At 38.7% G+C, this 21,433-nt stretch overlaps 4 protein-coding genes across 4 annotated transcripts in view; 1 reads left to right on the top strand and 3 right to left on the bottom strand.

Moving 5' to 3' along the window:
• The window catches only part of traf3ip2b (TRAF3 interacting protein 2b), a 1,379,907-nt gene that overhangs the window by 151,672 nt on the left and 1,206,802 nt on the right, over window positions 1-21,433 (bottom strand). The window lies entirely within an intron of this gene.
• On the bottom strand, window positions 1,810-4,250 carry LOC307143044 (ADP-ribosylation factor 4-like). The gene is made up of 6 exons (XM_079844305.1): window positions 4,136-4,250; window positions 3,882-3,962; window positions 3,681-3,790; window positions 3,492-3,563; window positions 1,998-2,123; window positions 1,810-1,914 (listed from the first exon to the last, which is right to left on the bottom strand). The coding sequence occupies exons 1-6, from the start codon at window positions 4,200-4,202 to the stop codon at window positions 1,828-1,830; spliced, it is 543 nt and encodes a 180-aa protein (XP_079700431.1). The 5' UTR covers window positions 4,203-4,250; the 3' UTR covers window positions 1,810-1,827.
• LOC307142738 (ADP-ribosylation factor 4-like) lies at window positions 5,549-8,710 on the top strand. Its single transcript, XM_079843809.1, has 5 exons — window positions 5,549-5,779; window positions 5,937-6,017; window positions 7,555-7,664; window positions 7,749-7,946; window positions 8,030-8,710. Exons 1-5 carry the CDS (start codon window positions 5,713-5,715, stop codon window positions 8,117-8,119), a joined length of 546 nt encoding a protein of 181 aa, XP_079699935.1. The 5' UTR covers window positions 5,549-5,712; the 3' UTR covers window positions 8,120-8,710.
• On the bottom strand, window positions 17,452-21,311 carry LOC307142967 (ADP-ribosylation factor 4-like; the record flags this gene model as incomplete). Its single annotated transcript, XM_079844202.1, has 6 exons — window positions 17,452-17,757; window positions 17,841-17,966; window positions 19,624-19,695; window positions 20,790-20,899; window positions 20,991-21,071; window positions 21,245-21,311. The coding sequence occupies 6 exons, from the start codon at window positions 21,309-21,311 to the stop codon at window positions 17,671-17,673; spliced, it is 543 nt and encodes a 180-aa protein (XP_079700328.1). The 3' UTR covers window positions 17,452-17,670.

Below are 21,433 nucleotides of genomic sequence, written 5' to 3'. Positions count from 1 at the left end.
CTAGGAAGTGTTTCATTCTCTTGCCCTCATGAAGAACAAGTATATTTTTTTTCAGGTGTAAATAAATGTCAATAAGCATAAATCTATTTCTGTTCCTTTTGATTCTAGTATCTGTAACTTGTGTATTTTAGTGCTTGTATGCTGAAACACAAATCACACAAAGTTATTTTGCCCTTATTGTAATCGTTGGCGTTCTTCTTCTTCCGCTCTTGAGTCTATGGCCGCCCATAGAACCACTTGCGGGAAAGTGATGAAATTTGGCACACTGATAGAGGACAGTCTGAACTGTCACCATAGCAAATTTGGAGTCTCTAACTCAATCCCTCTAGCGCCACCACCTGTCCAAAGTTGCACTTACTGTAAGGGCTAGAAACAAAATTCTTTTGTGATGTTGTTTTTGATAGTGCCAATTTTCCCGCCAAAAAAACAACTTTTTCGAACTCCTCCTATACGGTCTATCTGATTTGCACGAAAATTGACCCAGATCCTCAGACAATGGCAACTAAAGTTTTGGAATTCAAGTCGATTAATCAAAAGTGTTTTTGAATAACACGCAAACGAATTTTACGCGGCACTTGCGTAAATAGACATAAGGCTGTGTCTCTGCAACACTTCATCGTATTCTGGCCAAACTTGGTACATGTCATCACAAGCATAACCTGAGGCTGTGCAGCGCCACCTACTGGTCCGGAGATACGAAAAATGGCTATTTTTGCTTGTAACTTCTGAACGATTTGCGTTTAGAAAAGTGGTCTCTGTAGTTTTGGGGTGACATGCTGTGTCAAATTATATCCAATTTTTCCATATCGGCCATTCTGGGCATCGGCCATTTTGTATTTTGTAGTAAAATGCTGTGTTTCATGAACGCATTAGCGTATTGTTACGAAACTCGGTCATCGGCACAATGCCCTGAAGGAGCCTGAGAAGTTTTGAGATCAAATATTCACATGCTTATAATTTTGGATGTGGTTGACATATTTTCACGGGAGCTTCACATCCATAGATTCCTGAATCCTTCCCGAGTCCAACGATATCTAACATGCTAGGTTTCGCCTTATGGTTTGTTCAACGTTGTGATTTAGCACTTAAACAACTTTCGCAAATATCTTCGAAACCGTTAATCTGATCGAGACGAAACCAATGTAGGAAAATCTGAATCATAGCGGGCGGACTATATGCATAAGGTCAAATGTCAAAATTTTGATAGTAAGTGGCAAAAAAATGCAAACACAGTCAGGTGTGGGTTATTTTTTTATATGCTCATAATTACAAATGTCTATAAATCCTAAACGAAATGAGATTTTCCACCAAATTTGACACGCTTATGTATGGGGGCACTCCAAAAGGTGGTGGGACTGCTCCACTTGGGGGCGCTATAATTAAACAAAACATTTAATTGGCTCTGTACAACTCAATGTATTTTATGGGGGTTTTCAACCTTTTTGTTTAAAATTGTCTCCAAATGTCTTTACTCATTCGCTTCCTTGTTTGCTTCTGTTGTGCTTTGCCCGATAATTGCTGCTTGCAGCTATATTTTGATCATTATTTCTGTTATTGATCGGTACTGTGGTCATTGGTACCACAGTTTTTAATTGATAACAAAAGTTTGTAAATAAATACAAAATTTATTGAAGATGTTTGAAAGGCACATATTGAAGGCAGTACAAAAATTATTTAAAAATGTCTTTACAGTGGTAAGTTAAATATACAGTGCATTAGAATTATATATAAAGATGTTTACCAATATCCCATGAATATCTCAAAATAAAACCGATCTGGAGATATATACAGTCAGTAATGATGTAGTGTATTTTCTTCTGTAGTGTTTCATCGTTTGGACAGTTGATCCGAGAGCCAGTCCAGTCCTTCATATAAGCCTGACCCCTGAACCGCACATGTGGCCTGGACGAACCACTGCGAGAGAGACAGAGAAACACACGTGACCTCACACACCTCCAGCTCCGCGTCTGCATTGAGTCTGTGTGTCACACACTCACCTGTCTTCCTCTCAGCGCGTGTAAACCCAGTCTGTCTGTCAGCTCAGAGACCGCCATGGCTTTGGGTAAATCCTGCTTGTTAGCAAGAACTAACAGAACGGCGTCTCTCATCTCATCCTCCGCCAGCTGAAAAGGGTCAGATGGATTTAGGCATGAACACAATATTAGATGGAGACTGTGATTATACTGAGCTGGTGTAACCCTCTGGTACTGTTCAGTCATTTTTGACCGAAAAATTCATTTTTTTATCGGAATGGTATGAAACTTGATAAAGGTTTTGGCACTTGCTGTGTGAACACACACAAAAACAATCATAGACATGATTCGAAAAGGGTAAATGGAAATGAATGGGAGGCGAATTTCCTCTAGTGGAAGCGTTTGGTACTGCGCACACACAAAATCTGACTGAAAGCTCATTTTTTGAGATATCAACCTCAAATTTGGAACACAGCTCTTTTATTTTGTGATTTTCGTGAATTTTCCCCCCACAGTTTTAGAGTAAAACGTGTTTTGGAAAATATACATTTCATATAAAAATTGAAAATGGTATTTTTGTGCATTTTTCATAACAATACATTTAAAATTGTATAACTTTTCTTCACTTCAGCAATAATCTGCAAAGCGTTGTCTTTAAAAAGAGACCAAACTTCAGTCTGTGCTCCAAAGTTTAAGTTTGACATTTTTTTAAATGGTTATATTTGTATTATTTTAATTATTTGTTACTCATTGTCAAGGATCACAAGATGTCATAAGATATTTTCTGTAAAAAATGTCTTATATTGCTGAAAATCATGATTTCTTGTTGTCCGAATTGTATTTTTTCCATTATGTATCATTATATTTGACATTACTTTTGGTAATATTTCCTTTTTGCTATTTATAAAAGCCCTAAATAGTCATTTTTCTAATTATACAACATTAAATTCTTTAAAAAAAGAACTTTTATCCTATAAAAATATGTCCGGTAAATCAAGAACACCAGATTTAAACAATCAGACTAACTGTGTTGAGCTGGAGAACAATGATCAGTTTCTGTCCATTAATGATCCAAACCGTGTCTAATAAAACACACCAGATATTAAAGCGGCTTTGGTGTTTCCATGGTTTCTACAAAATAAAACCGGAGGGTTACGCGGGTCCTGGTTAAAATCGCTTATTTCTCTGGATTTAAACATTCTTGGGAACATTTGGGATAATGTAAGTACACAAGTCAACTAAATATATATATATAACACTGCTCTAGTGGCTTTTGAGTATTTCAATCTAAAAATCTTACATATTGTGCCTTTAACTTTTTGACATGCAAAATGTATCTCCAATTACAGAATTGCTCATAAACATAATTTACCATTAAAATCCCATAAAAACATTAAATAAAAAATATTATCTGACTAAAATATAGTACAATAATTTAATTGAGGTAAAAAAGGTCATTTCAAACAACACCAGAGGGGTAAATAATCTGATGATATACTCAGATCATGGACGACTTACCATCATTTTTAGTTCCTCTGCTGCCGTTTCAATCCTCTCACGATCACTGGCGTCCACCACAAAGATCAGACCCTGAATCACACACACACACACACACACACTTTGTTCAGTGCATTTCATAAAGCAGCTGGTTAGATTTGAAGTGATATAATAATATATTACATATTGACCTGAACACCTGATCATTACCTTAGTGTTGTGATAGTAATGTCTCCAGAGGCGTCTGATAATGTCCTGACCGCCGACGTCCCACACAGTGAAGGAGATGTTCTTATATTCAACGGTCTCCACATTAAAACCTACAGAGAATCAGACTCTCAGTCATTAGGAAATATGATACTACATTTGATCTGAAGCATTAAAACATGTGTTTGACCTGAAGTTTCTTACCTAGAGTTGGAATGGTTGTGACAACTTCACCAAGTTTGAGTTTGTAGAGGACTGTCGTCTTCCCTGCGGCATCCAGACCAACTTGGAGAAGAAATATTTACATTTATTACATTATGAAAATGCACAAGATTCATAATTGGAGTATTTTATTACATTTCACGTATCAATTATATGCACTAGAGCAATATTTGTTCAAAATTGAATAAGAATTAAAAAAAAACATACATTTTCGAGAAATAAAAAAAAGTACTCACCCATAAGTAACCTCATCTCTTTTTTGTCAAAGAGCCGTGAGAAAATGTTCGAGAAGAAGACGCCCATTTTTTTTTTTAAGTGCAAATGAAAAGCTGTTTTAGTGAAAATAGATGTTCAGAGAACGAGGCTCAGACTACTAGTGTGAGGACGGTGTGTGTGTGAGAGTGTTTATATAGTGTTTTTGCTTTCGGTTTGATTGACAGCTCGACACCGCCACTCTCACACAAGTCGCGCGCAGTTTCTCTCGTTGCAAATCCAACGCGTTCGAAATGACGTCACGTGCTGTATCACGTGTCCAAACAAAGATTAATTTGGTATTGTTTATTTGGTCATATCTCTCAGGTCAAAGCATGGGAAATCGCCAAATAAGCTTTGTGTTAATAGCTAAATGAAGGAGGTGTCTTACTTCACAGGATTCATCATGCTAGGCGTGTTTGGGAAATATTTAATATTTAAAAACAATCTATTTTGCATCTGTTTTTTTCACTGTATTTACTCAAAATTAGTTTGGAGAGATTTAGAAAATAAATACAAAGTTTATGATGGACATTTTTGTATTTTATGTGCTTTTTATACTCAACATATTAAAGAACAACATAGTACACAGTTATTTATTTTATTAAGAAAATACCATATAAATAAAAATAAGTGGACTCAAGGCAAACCAAAGTTCTCATATTTTATAAATGACTTTAAATTATATATAAATATTTTTTTATTGAATTTTTTATGATTTTTTTTTTTCATGTTAATGTGAGTATCTACCTAATACCTCTTGTTCTCGTGGCATTGAATAATTTAAAAAGTGCCAAATAAATACATGTGCTATTTAAAAAATTATAATAATAATAACAAAAAAAAAAAAAAAAAAATATATATATATATATATATATATATATATATATATATATATATATATATATTTATTATTATTATTATTATTATTATGTGTGTTGAACTTTGTACTTGTACTAGGTTACATAAAATCATATTAAGAGTGACATTTCCTCCACAGAATGTCTTAAATGTTGCTAAACAGCTACGATTTTTTTTAATTTAACAACCATTTTGTGCATCAAAACCCTTCAGCAATAATAGGTCGGCCAACCTTTACTCAAAAATGCCTGAGGATTTTTATTTAGGCACATTTTTTGTGATTTCAACCTAATATAATATGAAATGAAACTCGGCTAGACTTCAGAAACTGGGCTATGTTTAGCCTGAAAAAGAGAAGAAACATCCTCGTCAGATGTGCAGCAGCTCATCTAAATTCATTATCCAGCGAAGACATTTTAAACTTTACATCGTCACGAGATTTGTTTACTCAAATTATACAGTACGTGACGTCATTTCGAACGCGTTGGATTTGCCGCGAGAGAAACTGCGCGCGACTTGTGTGAGAGAGTGGCGGTGTCGAGCTGTCAGTCAAACCGAAAGCAAAAAGACTATATAAACACTCTCTCACACACACACACACACACACACACCAACATCAGACTAGCAATCTGAGCCTCTGCCTCTGGACGTTTGTTTTGGACCGAGTACAGCGAACAGCTTTTCATCTGCACTTTTAAACATGGGAATCTTCTTCTCGAACATTTTCTCGCGTCTCTGGAAGAAAAAGGAGATGAGGTTGCTTATGGGTGAGTACATTTCCCCCTCAAAATGTTCTTTACTCTTTTTTGAACAAACTATAATTTCTCTATGGCGAATATATGCGTATTAATTTGGATAAATATGTGAATTTTTGAATCTTGTGCATTTCCATTGTGGAATAAATGTAAATATTTCTTCTCCAAGTTGGTCTGGATGCAGCAGGGAAAACGACAATCCTCTACAAACTCAAACTTGGTGAAGTTGTCTCATCTATTCCAACTATTGGTAAGAAACTCAAAGCAATACATGAATAATTCATAAATTCCTGCGTTAATTATTTTCTATGTCCCTCATATTTGTGGCAATAGCCAACAATACATTGCATGGGTCAAAATTATACATTTTTCTTTTATGCCAAAAATCATTAGGATATTAAGTAAAGATCATGTTCCATGATAATATTTTCTAAATGTCCTAATGTAAATATATCAAAAATGTATTATTAGTAGTAATATGCATTGCTAAGGACTTCATTTGAACAACTTTAAAGGAGATTTTCTCCATATTTAGACTTTTCACATTTTCAAATAGTTGTATCTCGGCCAGATATTGTCCTATCATAACTAATGATACTTCAATGGAAAGCTTGTTTATTCATTGACCCTTATGACCAACACTCAAAAAATGATACGTTGGATTTACTTACTTTTTTTATGTCAACCGGTTCCACGTAATTGGGTTATGTTGAATTTAATTCAAATGGTTTATTTCAGTAAACTTAAGTTTTTTACGTAAGGTTAATTCAATGCTATTTAGTTAAATCAGGTTAACATTCTTAATTTTGTCTAAAACTATTCAATTTAATTATTCTAAAATGAATATAAAAATAGTAATCCAGTTTAATTGATTATTTTTATTTAGTGAAATACTATTTTTACAACATTTACCAAACCTTTTACAAGATCTTATTGGCTAGCCAGAAGATGATTTTGTTACATCCACGGCATGCCCAAAGTAGATGTTTTTTATTATTAAAATAACTTTAATTGTTATTAGCAGATCCTCACCCCAAGCACATGCTCTACACTAAACACTAACATAACTCAAACTTTTAAATACCAACATAACAAAACATTAAGCATTAAAAAGTCTCGTTAAAATGCATCAAATAGCACTTTATTAAAACATTTACTCTCCGAATCCGAAACTCAGCCCCTTTGCAAAGCATGATGGGAAGTGAAAGTCTTGTTTGATTGGGTTACTTGATTGAAACATGTTATTTCAAAATGAAAACATCAAAGTTATGTCAAAGACTAACGGTTTTAAGTCAGTTTAACATGAATCAATTACACTTGAGCCAGAAACCTGATATAATTGTGTTAAATCAAGATGAATTGCTTAAATAAAGTGAACAGGATCATAAAAAAAAAAAAATTTTAAGTGAAGGTCACGTCATGTCTAACTCATAATCATACACTCTAAAAAAATGCTGGGTTAAAAACAACACAAGTTGGGTTGAAAATGGACTAACCCAGAAATTGGGTTGTTTTAACCTAGTGATTGGGTTACATGTTTGCTTAAAACAACCCAATTGCTGGGTTAGTCCATTTTCAACCTAACTTGTGTTGTTTTTAACCCAGCATTTTTAGAGTGTAGTCATGATTTTCTCAATATTAGACTTTTCACATTTTCAAATAGTTGTATCTCGGCCAGATATTGTCCTATCATAACAAACCATACATCAACAGAAAGTGTATTTATTCATTGACCCTTATGGTCACGTCATGTCTAACTCATAATCTGCCATCCTCCTCCTCTCTAGGTTTTAACGTGGAGACCGTTGAATATAAGAACATCTCCTTCACTGTGTGGGATGTCGGCGGTCAGACGGTCATCAGAGGCCTCTGGAGACATTACTATCAGAACGCTAAGGTAACAGAGTTTTTATCTCTATTTAGTGACTCGGTTTGCCCAAATGTGGTTTTATTTACAAGATGCCATGTGTGTGTGTTTCAGGGTGTGATCTTCGTGGTGGACTGCAGTGATCGCGAGAGGATTGAAACGGCAGCAGAGGAACTAAATATGATGATGGCGGAGGATGAGATGAGAGACGCCGTTCTGTTAGTTCTTGCTAACAAGCAGGATTTACCCAAAGCCATGGCGGTCTCTGAGCTGACAGACAGACTGGGTTTACACGCGCTGAGAGGAAGACAGGTGAGTGTGTGACACACAGACTCAATGCAGACGCGGAGCTGGAGGTGTGTGAGGTCACGTGTGTTTCTCTGTCTCTCTCGCAGTGGTTCGTCCAGGCCACATGTGCGGTTCAGGGGTCAGGCTTATATGAAGGACTGGACTGGCTCTCGGATCAACTGTCCAAACAACAATGAGTCGACAGGAGAGAAGAGAAGAGAAGAGAAGAGAAGAGAAGAGAAGAGAAGAGAAGAGAAGAGAAGAGAAGAGAAGAGAAGAGAAGAGAAGAGAAGAGAAGAGAAGAGAAGAGAAGAGAAGAATAAACAAGAATTGTCCATGATTTCATGGACACTTTAATACTTTATTTGGGGTTTTTGTTCACAGATACTTGAAAAATGCACTTTTGTAATATAATGTACTGTATATATTATAACAGCCTCCGACTGTTTATTATCTCAAAAGCATTTTGTATTATTAATGTTAAATCAATACTGTAATTACTTCTGAATTTGTGTTGTATATGTATGTGTTCTGTTTTATTTGCACTTTTGAAAGATTGACCTGTAATTTATATCTGAGCCTTTCAAATATCTCCAATAAATGATGTATTTATTTACAAACATTAAGATTCCTATGTTTCACAATCATGTAATAAATAGATATTACTGAATAGAAAATGCATGAGAAATAGGATGTTTTGTAGTTATTACAGATAAATATAAAAACTGAACTGCTGTTCCAAAAATATTCATCTGGGCTTTCACAGCTCCAATAAATGATGCATTTACAAAACAAATAGTCTTGAATGCTCCTTTCACTGTATTTGAAAAATGGAAAGCTGACATTTTTGAGAAATTTACTAACCATTTGTCATTTTTAGCTACATTACCAAACTTTGAACACAACCTTATGCCATCTTCAAATTAAATCATCTTCTAATTAATAAGTTACCATATGAAAAGACATTATATTTTAAAATACAATTCTTGTAATTGAACTAGAATATACTGTATATATACACCGATCAGGCATAACATAATGACAGGTGAAGTGAACAACACTGATGATCTTCATCAGCTGTTAGTGGGTGGGATATATTAGGCAGCAAGTGAACATTTTCTCCTCAGAGTTGATGTGTAAGCAGGAAAAATGGGCAAGCGTAAGGATTTGAGTGAGTTTGACAAGGGCCAGATTGTGAAGGACCAGTGGAGAACCGGCCACAGGGTCATGGAGGACCAGTGGAGAACCGGCCACAGGGTCATGGAGGAACAGTGGAGAACCGGCCACAGGGTCATGGAGGACCAGTGGAGAACCGGCCACAGGGTCATGGAGGACCAGTGGAGAACCGGCCACAGGATCATGGAGGACCAGTGGAGAACCGGCCACAGGATCATGGAGGACCAGTGGAGAACCGGCCACAGGGTCATGGAGGACCAGTGGAGAACCGGCCACAGGGTCATGGAGGACCAGTGGAGAACCGGCCACAGGCTCATGGAGGACCAGTGGAGAACCGGCCACAGGGTCATGGAGGACCAGTGGAGAACCGGCCACAGGGTCATGAAGGACCAGTGGAGAACCGGCCACAGGGTCATGGAGGACCAGTGGAGAACCGGCCACAGGGTCATGAAGGACCAGTGGAGAACCGGCCACAGGCTCATGGAGGACCAGTGGAGAACCGGCCACAGGGTCATGGAGGACCAGTGGAGAACCGGCCACAGGATCATGGAGGACCAGTGGAGAACCGGCCACAGGATCATGGAGGACCAGTGGAGAACCGGCCACAGGGTCATGGAGGACCAGTGGAGAACCGGCCACAGGGTCATGGAGGACCAGTGGAGAACCGGCCACAGGGTCATGAAGGACCAGTGGAGAACCGGCCACAGGGTCATGAAGGACCAGTGGAGAACCGGCCACAGGGTCATGGAGGACCAGTGGAGAACCGGCCACAGGGTCATGGAGGACCAGTGGAGAACCGGCCACAGGGTCATGGAGGACCAGTGGAGAACCGGCCACAGGGTCATGGAGGACCAGTGGAGAACCGGCCACAGGGTCATGAAGGACCAGTGGAGAACCGGCCACAGGGTCATGGAGGACCAGTGGAGAACCGGCCACAGGGTCATGAAGGACCAGTGGAGAACCAGCCACAGGGTCATGAAGGACCAGTGGAGAACCGGCCACAGGGTCATGGAGGACCAGTGGAGAACCGGCCACAGGGTCATGGAGGACCAGTGGAGAACCGGCCACAGGGTCATGAAGGACCAGTGGAGAACCGGCCACAGGATCATGGAGGACCAGTGGAGAACCGGCCACAGGGTCATGAAGGACCAGTGGAGAACCGGCCACAGGGTCATGAAGGACCAGTGGAGAACCGGCCACAGGGTCATGGAGGACCAGTGGAGAACCGGCCACAGGGTCATGGAGGACCAGTGGAGAACCGGCCACAGGGTCATGGAGGACCAGTGGAGAACCGGCCACAGGGTCATGAAGGACCAGTGGAGAACCGGCCACAGGGTCATGAAGGACCAGTGGAGAACCGGCCACAGGGTCATGGAGGACCAGTGGAGAACCGGCCACAGGGTCATGGAGGACCAGTGGAGAACCGGCCACAGGGTCATGGGCGGCCGAGGCTCATTGATGCACGTGTGGAGTGAAGGCTGGCCCGTGTGGGCCGATCAAACAGACGAGCTACTGTAGCTCAAACTGCTCAAGACGTTAATGCTGGTTCTGATAGAAAGCTGTCAGAATACACAGAGCATCTCAGTTTGTTGTGTATGGGGCGGCACAGCCGCTGACCAGTGCCCATGCTGACAGAGAGTCAGATGAGACCACAACCTCAGAAAGTTACTATGACTGATTTCGAAGCAATTGATGGTAAAATTCTAGAAGAAACGGTACAGCACCTTAAAACATCAACCTGCGCCCTTGACACACTCCCCACTTCTTTTTTCAAACGTGTGTTTGACTGTTTAGAAGCAGATCTCCTAGAAGTGGTAAACGCCTCACTTCTTTCTGGGACTTTTCCAAACTTCCTCAAAACCGCAGTAGTTAAGCCTCTCCTGAAAAAGGGAAATCTGGATAACTCCATACTGAGCAACTACAGACCAATCTCAAATCTCCCCTTCATAGGCAAGATTATTGAAAAAGTTGTTTTCAGTCAGCTGAACAAATTCTTGCCTCAATATAGATACAGGCAAAACATCAATTCTGGTACTACTGGACCTCAGTGCTGCATTCGACACTATTGACCACAACATACTTCTTGACAGGCTAGAAAATTGGGTTGGGCTTTCTGGAATGGTCCTCAAATGGTTCAGGTCATACTTAGAAGGGAGAGGTTATTATGTGAGTATAGGTGACCATAAGTCTGAGTGGACATCCATGACATGCGGAGTCCCACAAGGGTCAATTCTTGCACCACTCCTATTCAACCTGTAACATGCTGCCACTCAGCCAAATAATGAGAGAGAACAAAATGGCTTACCACAGCTATGCTGACGACACCCAGATCTACTTAGCCCTATCACCTAATGACTACAGCCCCATTGACTCTCTATGTAAATGGATTGATGAAGTTAACAGTTGGATGTGCCAAAACTTTCTTCAGTTAAACAAAGACAAAACTGAAATCACTATTTTTGGTGACAAAGATGAAATTCTCAAGGTGAACGCATATCTTGAGGCTAAAGGTCTAATATCAAAAAATCAAGTCAGGAATCTTGGTGTGATTTTAGAGTCAGACCTGAGTTTCAGTAGTCATGTCAAAGCAATAACTAAATCAGCTTACTATCATCTAAAAAATATTGCAAGAACTAGATGCTTTGTTTCCAGGCAAGACTTAGAGAAACTCGTTCATGCTTTTATCACCAGCAGGGTGGATTATTGTAATGGTCTCCTCACCGGCCTTCCCAAAAAGACCATTAGACAGCTGCAGCTCATACAGAACGCTGCTGCCAGGATCCTGAGCAGAACCAGAAAATATGACCATATCACACCAGTCCTCAGATCTTTACACTGGCTCCCAGTTACATTTAGAATAGATTTTAAAGTGCTATTACTTGTATATAAATCACTAAATGACCTAGGACCTCAATACATTGCAGATATGCTGATTAAGTACAAACCCAACCTATCTCTCAGATCATCAGGATCAAGTCCATTAGAAATACCAAGGGTTCACTCAAAGCAAGGAGAGTCTACGTTTAGCTATTATGCCAGCCGTAGCTGGAACCAGCTTCCTGAACAGATCAGATGTGCTCCAACAGTAGCCACTTTCAAATCCAGACTCAAAACACATCTGTTCAGCTGTGCATTTACTGAATGAGCTGTGCCACTGTACGTGCTTTGTCCGAACTGCTTGCATTTGAATTTTATATGTTTCAATTTAACCCTGTTTTTATTTTTAGTTTTAATTATACTCTTTATTTTGATCTTTCAATATTTTTTATTTTGTTAAAGGGGCTATATGCGTTTTTCTGAAATTTAAACTCGCGACTGACACCTGTGGCCAAAAAACAGAACTGCTCTCATTTTCTGCTCGCTCTCGCAGCGGTGGTGACGTCACATCCGCAGACAGCGCGGGAAAAGACGACCCGCCAGAAAATAGGAAAAATAGGATACAGGCTTATAGGTGCACCCACTGTGAGCGGACAAGGTGTCAGTATGCTCATCAGGAGATGTTTGAGTCATAAATGGTCAAATAAAAAGGCTATTGTTACGTTTATTTTGGGGAAAAAGTTGCATATAGCCCCTTTAAGGCTGTCTGGATGGAAGAGGTTGAGAGACGGGGAGCGATTAATAAGTGGGGTGGATAAACCATAGGTGGATGACTGATTCTGTGGTAAATGCAACGTGATTAAAATGTTTAATTTTGAGATATCACGTGGGCGAGGAGGCCGTGCTGTGAGCCGGTTTTGGGCTATTGAGAGCCAATAAGAGAGGACACTATTGGGAGTGAAGAGATCAGATCAGTACGGAGACGTCCGACAGATTCATTAGCGAATTAATTAGACCTGGGAGTCTAAGGACCGGGAGTCCAAAAATAGGGCACTTGAGGTGTCTGCCTTTGGTTGGATATCAAGGGTAATTACACGGCGCTATTGCGAGCGTCCGCCCGGCTGGCCTTGGGTAAGTTGCTCAGATCTGAACGGAGATGTCCGACAGATTATTAGCGCGCGGACGCTAGAGGGGAAAAACCACAGAAGCAGACAGCCAATATGGGGAAGTTGCAAAGTTTTAAAGTAAACCTGACTCTCCATTTTCTTCCACCCTAGATAGGGGATTTCATCTTTATTTTTTATTTATTTTCTATTCCAATTATAACTGTTTTAATTCACTTACGAATATTTGAATTTAATTTCTGTGTAAAGCACTTTGAATTGCCACTGTGTATGAAATGTGCTATATAAATAAACTTGCCTTGCCTGCCTGACCCCTGTCCACCGCCGAAAGCGCCAACAGTGGCACGTGAGCATCAGAACTGGACCACGGAGCAATGGAAGAAGGATCTGATGAATCACGTGTTCTTTTACATCACGTGGATGGCCGGGTGCGTGTGCGTGGCCTGGGGAACACATGACACCAGGTGCACTATAGGAAGAAGGCAAGCTGGCGGAGGCAGTGATGATTTGGGCAATGTTCTGCTGGGAAACCTTGGGTCCTCCATCCATGTGGATGTTACTTTGACACGTACCACCTACTTAAGCATTGTTGAGACCATGTACACCCTTAAACGGAAATTTTATTTTTGGGTGAACTATCCCTTTAAAGGATCTGATTCTAACATATTGGTGCCAGATATAGGCCTATATATACAGACACTGGTCATATAATTAGAATATCCTCAAAAAGTTGATTTATTTCACTAATTCCATTCAGAAAGTGAAACTTGTATATTATATTCATTCATTACACACAGACTGATATATTTCAAATGTTTATTTCTTTTAATTTTGATGATTATAACTGACAACTAAGGAAAATCCCAAATTCAGTATCTCAGAAAATTTGAATATTGTGAAAAGGTTCAATATTAAAGACACCTGGTGCCACACTCTGACTTGACAGTTGTCCAAAAGACGACCATTGACACCTTGCACAAGGAGGGCAAGACACAAAAGGTCATTGCAAAAGAGGCTGGCTGTTCACAGAGCTCTGTGTCCAAGCACATTAATAGAGAGGCGAAGGGAAGGAAAAGATGTGGTAGAAAAAAGTGTACAAGCAATAGGGATAACCGCACCCTGGAGAGGATTGTGAAACAAAACCCATTCAAAAATGTGGGGGAGATTCACAAAGAGTGGACTGCAGCTGGAGTCAGTGCTTCAAGAACCACTACACACTGACGTATGCAAGACATGGGTTTCAGCTGTCGCATTCCTTGTGTCGAGCCACTCTTGAACAACAGACAGCGTCAGAAGCGTCTCGCCTGGGCTAAAGACAAAAAGGACTGGACTGCTGCTGAGGGGTCCAAAGTTATGTTCTCTGATGAAAGTAAATTTTGCATTTCCTTTGGAAATCAGGGTCCCAGAGTCTGGAGGAAGAGAGGAGAGACACACAATCCACGTTGCTTGAAGTCCAGAGTAAAGTTTCCACAGTCAGTGATGGTTTGGGGTGCCATGTCATCTGCTGGTGTTGGTCCACTGTGTTTTCTGAGGTCCAAGGTCAACGCAGCCGTATACCAGGAAGTTTTAGAGCACTTCATACTTCCTGCTGCTGACCAACTTTATGGAGATGCATTTTCAAACAGGACTTGGCACCTGCACACAGTGCCAAAGCAACCAGTGCCTGCTTTAAGGACCATGGTATCCCTGTTCTTAATTGGCCAGCAAACTCGCCTGACCTTAACCCCATAGAAAATCTATGGGGTATTGTGAAGAGGAAGATGCGATAGGCCAGACCCAATGATACAGAAGAGCTGAAGGCCACTATCAGAGCAACCTGGGCTCTCATAACACCTGAGCAGAGCCACAGACTGATCTCCTCATGCCACGCCGCATTGCTGCAGTAATTCAGGCAAAAGGAGCCCCAACTAAGTATTGAGTGATGTACATGCTCATACTTTTCATGTTCATACTTTTCAGTTGGCCAAGATTTCCAAAAAATCCTTTCTTTGTATTGGTCTTAAGTAATATTAAAATTTTCTGAGAAACTGAATTTGGGATTTTCCAATCGTTGGCGTTATTCTTCTTCTTTTACTACTAGATTCAAGAGTTTTATTTGTCACATACACAGTTATATACACAATATACAACTGGCAGTGAAATGTAAACAGGTCCGCTCCATGGACAGTGCAAATAACAGTTACAAGAAATTAAATAGAAATAGAATAAAATTAGAATAAAAAGTATTAACATAAGTAGAATTATAAATAAATCAAGTAAAAGATAAAAATAGGAAATAAGATAAAAATAAAAATATAAAAATTAAAATATAAAAATATAAAAAAAATATAAAAAAAAAATAAGTGGATATGATAAGTGAGATAAACTGTAGACTTAGAAATAAGTGGTTAACATAAATATATATATATGTATATATAAAGAAGTATAATGTGCAAGGTTTATTACAGGTTGTTACACAGTAACAATAGGAACGTAAAGTGCAGTGCAATTGCAGTATGTGAATGTTAATGTATAAACTGGATGTTTATGCGTGTGCGGGGGTGAAGTGAAGTCACGTGACTGAGTTCAGGAGTCTGATGGCCTGGGGGAAGAAACTCCTCCTGAGTCTTTCAGTCTTTGCCATCAGGCTACGGAAGCGCTTACCAGATGGCAGCAGGGTGAAGTGAGAGTTTGCAGGGTGATTAATGTCTCTGATGATTTTAGTAGCTCTACCTCTGCAGCGTTTGGTGTAGATGTCCTGCAGAGACGGGAGAGCTGAGCCTGAGATGCGCTCGGATAAGCGCACCACTCTTTGCAGGGCTTTGGAATCGTGACTGGTGCTGTTCCCGTACCACGCTGTGATGCACTGAGTCAGGACACTTTCTATCGCCCCTCGATAGAAAGTTTTCAGGATGGCTGGTGAAACCCTGAATTTCCTCAGCTGGCGCAGGTGGTACAGTCTTTGCCTGGCTTTTTTCACCTGTGTCTGGATGTGTGTAGTCCAGGTCAGATCCTCGGAGATGTTCACACCCAGGTATTTGAAGCTACTACTACTTCCGCTCTTGAGTCTATGGCCGCCCATTGTACCGCTTGCGGGAAAGTTCTGGCACACTGATAGAGGACAGTATGAACTGTCACTTTAGCAAATTTGGAGTCTCTAACTCAATCCCTCTAGCGCCACCAACTGTCCAAAGTTGCACCTGCATTTGTGCTAATAATTTTTAAACCGTAAAGGGCTAGAAACAAAATTCTTGTGACGTCGTTTTAGATGGTGCCAATTTTCCTGCCAAAAAACTACTTTTTCGAACTCCTATACGTTCTATCTGATTTGCACGAAAATTGACCCAGATCCTCAGACAATGGCAACAAAATTTATGGAAATCAAGTCGATTAATCAGTGTTTTTGAAAAACACGCAAACAAATTTTACACAGTGCTTGTGAAAATAGACATAAGGCTGTGTCTCTGCAACACTTCATCGTATTCTAGCCAAACTTAGTACATGTCATCACAAGCATAACCTGAGGCTACATGCTGTGTTTCGGCACAGCGCCACCTACTGGTTCGGAGATACGAAAAAATTAAATTTTTGCTTGTAACTTCTGAACGGTTTGCATTTAGAAAAGTGGTCTCTGTAGTTTTGGGGCGGCATGCTGAGGCGAATTATATCCAATTTTTCCACATCGGCCATTTTGGGCATCAGCCATTTTCATTTTTGTAGTAAAATGCTGTATTTCATGAACGCATTAGCGTATTGTTACAAAACTTGGTCATCGGCACAATGCCCTGAGAAGTTTCGAGATCAAATATTCATATGTTTATAACTTTGGATGTGGTTGATTTATTTTCACGGGACACATCCATAGATTTCTGAATCCTTGCCGAGTCCAACGATACCAAACATGCTAGGTTTCGCCTTATGGTTTGTTCAACGTTGTGATTTAGCGAGTCTGATCGAGACGAAACCAATGTAGGAAAACCTGAATATATATGCATAAGGTCAAATGTCAAATTTTTGATAGTAAGTGGCAAAAAAATGCAATCAAAGTCAGGTGTGGGTTATTTTTTATATGCTCATAATTACAAATGTCTATAACTCCTAAACAAAATGAGATATTTTCACCAAATTTGACACGCTTATGTATGGGGGCACTCTGAGGACACACACAAAAGGTGGTGGGACTGCTCCACTTGGGGGCGCTATAATTAAACAAAAAATTTAATTGGCTCTGTACAACTCAATGTTTTTATGGGGGTTTTCAACCTTTTTGTTTAAAATTGTCTCCAAATGTCTTTACTCATTCGCTTCCTTGTTTGCTTCTGTTGTGCTTTGCCCGATAATTGCTGCTTGCAGCTATATTTTGATCATTATTTCTGTTATTGATCGGTACTGTGGTCATTGGTACCACAGTTTTTAATTGATAACAAAAGTTTGTAAATAAATACAAAATTTATTGAAGATGTTTGAAAGGCACATATTGAAGGCAGTACAAAAATTATTTAAAAATGTCTTTACAGTGGTAAGTCAAATATACAGTGCATTAGAATTATATATAAAAATGTTTACCAATATCCCATGAATATCTCAAAATAAAACCGATCTGGAGATATATACAGTCAGTAATGATGTAGTGTATTTTCTTCTGTAGTGTTTCATCGTTTGGACAGTTGATCCGAGAGCCAGTCCAGTCCTTCATATAAGCCTGACCCCTGAACCGCACATGTGGCCTGGACGAACCACTGCGAGAGAGACAGAGAAACACACGTGACCTCACACACCTCCAGCTCCGCGTCTGCATTGAGTCTGTGTGTCACACACTCACCTGTCTTCCTCTCAGCGCGTGTAAACCCAGTCTGTCTGTCAGCTCAGAGACCGCCATGGCTTTGGGTAAATCCTGCTTGTTAGCAAGAACTAACAGAACGGCGTCTCTCATCTCATCCTCCGCCAGCTGAAAAGGGTCAGATGGATTTAGGCATGAACACAATATTAGATGGAGACTGTGATTATACTGAGCTGGTGTAACCCTCTGGTACTGTTCAGTCATTTTTGACCGAAAAATTCATTTTTTTATCGGAATGGTATGAAACTTGATAAAGGTTTTGGCACTTGCTGTGTGAACACACAAAAAACAATCATAGACATGATTGGAAAAGGGTAAATGGAAATGAATGGGAGGCGAATTTCCTCTAGTGGAAGCGTTTGGTACTGCACACACACAAAATCTGACTGAAAGCTCATTTTTTGAGATATCAACCTCAAATTTGGAACACAGCTCTTTTATTTCGCTATTTTCGTGAATTTTCCCCCCACAGTTTGAGTAAAACGTGTTTTGGAAAATATACATTTCATATAAAAATTGAAAATGGTATTTTTGTGCATTTTTCATAACAATAAATTTAAAATTGTATAACTTTTCTTCACTTCAGCAATAATCTGCAAAGCGTTGTCTTTAAAAAGAGACCAAACTTCCGTCTGTGCTCCAAAGTTTAAGTTTGACATTTTTTTAAATGGTTATATTTTTAATTATTTTAATTATTTGTTACTCATTGTCAAGGATCACAAGATGTCATAAGATATTTTCTGTAAAAAGTGTCTTATATTGCTGAAAATCATGATTTCTTGTTGTCCGAATTGTATTTTTTCCATTATGTATCATTATATTTGACATTACTTTTGGTAATATTTCATTTTTGTTATTTATAAAAGCCCTAAATAGTCATTTTTCTAATTATACAACATTAAATTCTTTAAAAAAAGAACTTTTATCCTATAAAAATATGTCCGGTAAATCAAGAACACCAGATTTAAACAATCAGACTAACTGTGTTGAGCTGGAGAACAATGATCAGTTTCTGTCCATGAATGATCCAAACCGTGTCTAATAAAACACACCAGATATTAAAGCGGCTTTGGTGTTTCCATGGTTTCTACAAAATAAAACCGGAGGGTTACGCGGGTCCTGGTTAAAATCGCTTATTTCTCTGGATTTAAACATTCTTGGGAACATTTGGGATAATGTAAGTACACAAGTCAACTAAATATATATATATAACACTGTTCTAGTGGCTTTTGAGTATTTCAATCTAAAAATCTTACATATTGTGCCTTTAACTTTTTGACATGCAAAATGTATCTCCAATTACAGAATTGCTCATAAACATAATTTACCATTAAAATCCCATAAAAACATTAAATAAAAAATATTATCTGACTAAAATATAGTACAATCATTTCATTGAGGTAAAAAAGGTCATTTCAAAAAGTTAAAGGCACAATATGTAAGATTTTTAGATTGAAATACTCAAAAGCCACTAGAGCAGTGTTTTATATATATATTTAGTTGACTTGTGTACTTACATTATCCCAAATGTTCCCAAGAATGTTTAAATCCAGAGAAATAAGCGATTTTAACCAGGACCCGCGTAACCCTCCGGTTTTATTTTGTAATTACAGAATTGCTCATAAGCATAATTTACCACATTAAATAAAAAATATTATCTGACTAAAATATAGTACAATAATTTAATTGAGGTAAAAAAGGTCATTTCAAACAACACCAGAGGGGTAAATAATCTGATGATATACTCAGATCATGGACGACTTACCATCATTTTTAGTTCCTCTGCTGCCGTTTCAATCCTCTCACGATCACTGGCGTCCACCACAAAGATCAGACCCTGAATCACACACACACACACACACACACACACACACACACACACACACACACACACACACACACACACACACACACACACACACACACACACACTTTGTTCAGTGCATTTCATAAAGCAGCTGGTTAGATTTGAAGTGATATAATAATATATTACATATTGACCTGAACACCTGATCCAGAGGTGGACAGTAACTAAGTACATTTACTTGAGTACTGTACTTAAGTACACTTTTTGAGTATCTGTACTTTACTGAAGTATTATTTTTTAGGGATACTTTTACTTTGACTTCACTACATTTGAAAGGCAAATATCGTACTTTTTACTCCACTACATTTCTATCAAGGTCCTCGAAGACGAAAGTTGTTTCTGTAGCAGCTTTGAAAGTCAGTGGATGATTTTTTTTTCTTCTTTAAAAGGTGTTTTTTTTTTTGTTTTGTTTTTTTTGCAGACAGCCTATCAGTAATCACTCATGTAGGGTCATGTGAAGTTTCCTAACAATTTTTTGAACACTGATCAGTTTATAGCAAAATGGAAGAAGACGGTTCCTTGGCACAGTGTGTGCACCCATGGCCATACTTAAAAAGTGTGTTTCAGTTTTCTCAAAAGATTAAAGATTAGTTTCGTTGGTATACACTTGATGCATGTCTCATAAAATGTAAAAAAAATTAAATGTCTGGGAGAAAGAGAAGAGTAAACAGTTGGGAGAATATCGGATGCGTATCAGAGTATAGGGTACATGCATTCCCTGAAATGAAATGAAATGACATTTTGCAGGTTGGGATGTCTGTGAAATGAGTTTAAGGTAGTCGTATGCTAGCATGTCGGATAGAGCATCACTGACTGGCTTAAACCACCATAATGGCATTTATACAACAATGCAACAATAATAAAATAATGCATTGACATACAAATGAAAATGTACTTTTGATACTTTAGTACATTTAAAAACAAATACTTCTGTACTTTTACTTAAGTAAAAATCTGTTTTTAGAACTTTCACTTGTAAAGGAGTAATATTTGACCAGTAGTACTTTTACTTTTACTCAAGTAATAGAGTTGTGTACTTTGTCCACCTCTGACCTGATCATTACCTTAGTGTTGTGATAGTAATGTCTCCAGAGGCGTCTGATAATGTCCTGACCGCCGACGTCCCACACAGTGAAGGAGATGTTCTTATATTCAACGGTCTCCACATTAAAACCTACAGAGAATCAGACTCTCAGTCATTAGGAAATATGATAATACATTTGATCTGAAGCATTAAAACATGTGTTTGACCTGAAGTTTCTTACCTAGAGTTGGAATGGTTGTGACAACTTCACCAAGTTTGAGTTTGTAGAGGACTGTCGTCTTCCCTGCGGCATCCAGACCAACTTGGAGGAGAAATATTTACATTTATTACATTATGAAAATGCACAAGATTCATAATTGGAGTATTTTATTACATTTCACGTATCAATTATATGCACTAGAGCAATATTTGTTCAAAATTGAATAAGAATTAAAAAAAAAACATACATTTTCGAGAAATAAAAAAAGTACTCACCCATAAGTAACCTCATCTCTTTTTTGTCAAAGAGCCGTGAGAAAATGTTCGAGAAGAAGACGCCCATTTTTTTTTTTTAAGTGCAAATGAAAAGCTGTTTTAGTGAAAATAGATGTTCAGAGGACGAGGCTCAGACTGCTAGTGTGAGGACGGTGTGTGTGTGAGAGTGTTTATATAGGCTTTTTGCTT

Source organism: Gobio gobio (assembly GCF_949357685.1).
Source record: "Gobio gobio genome assembly, chromosome: 19".
In the NCBI taxonomy this organism is placed as follows: domain Eukaryota; kingdom Metazoa; phylum Chordata; class Actinopteri; order Cypriniformes; family Gobionidae; genus Gobio; species Gobio gobio.
This window is presented reverse-complemented; position numbering and strand designations above follow the sequence as displayed.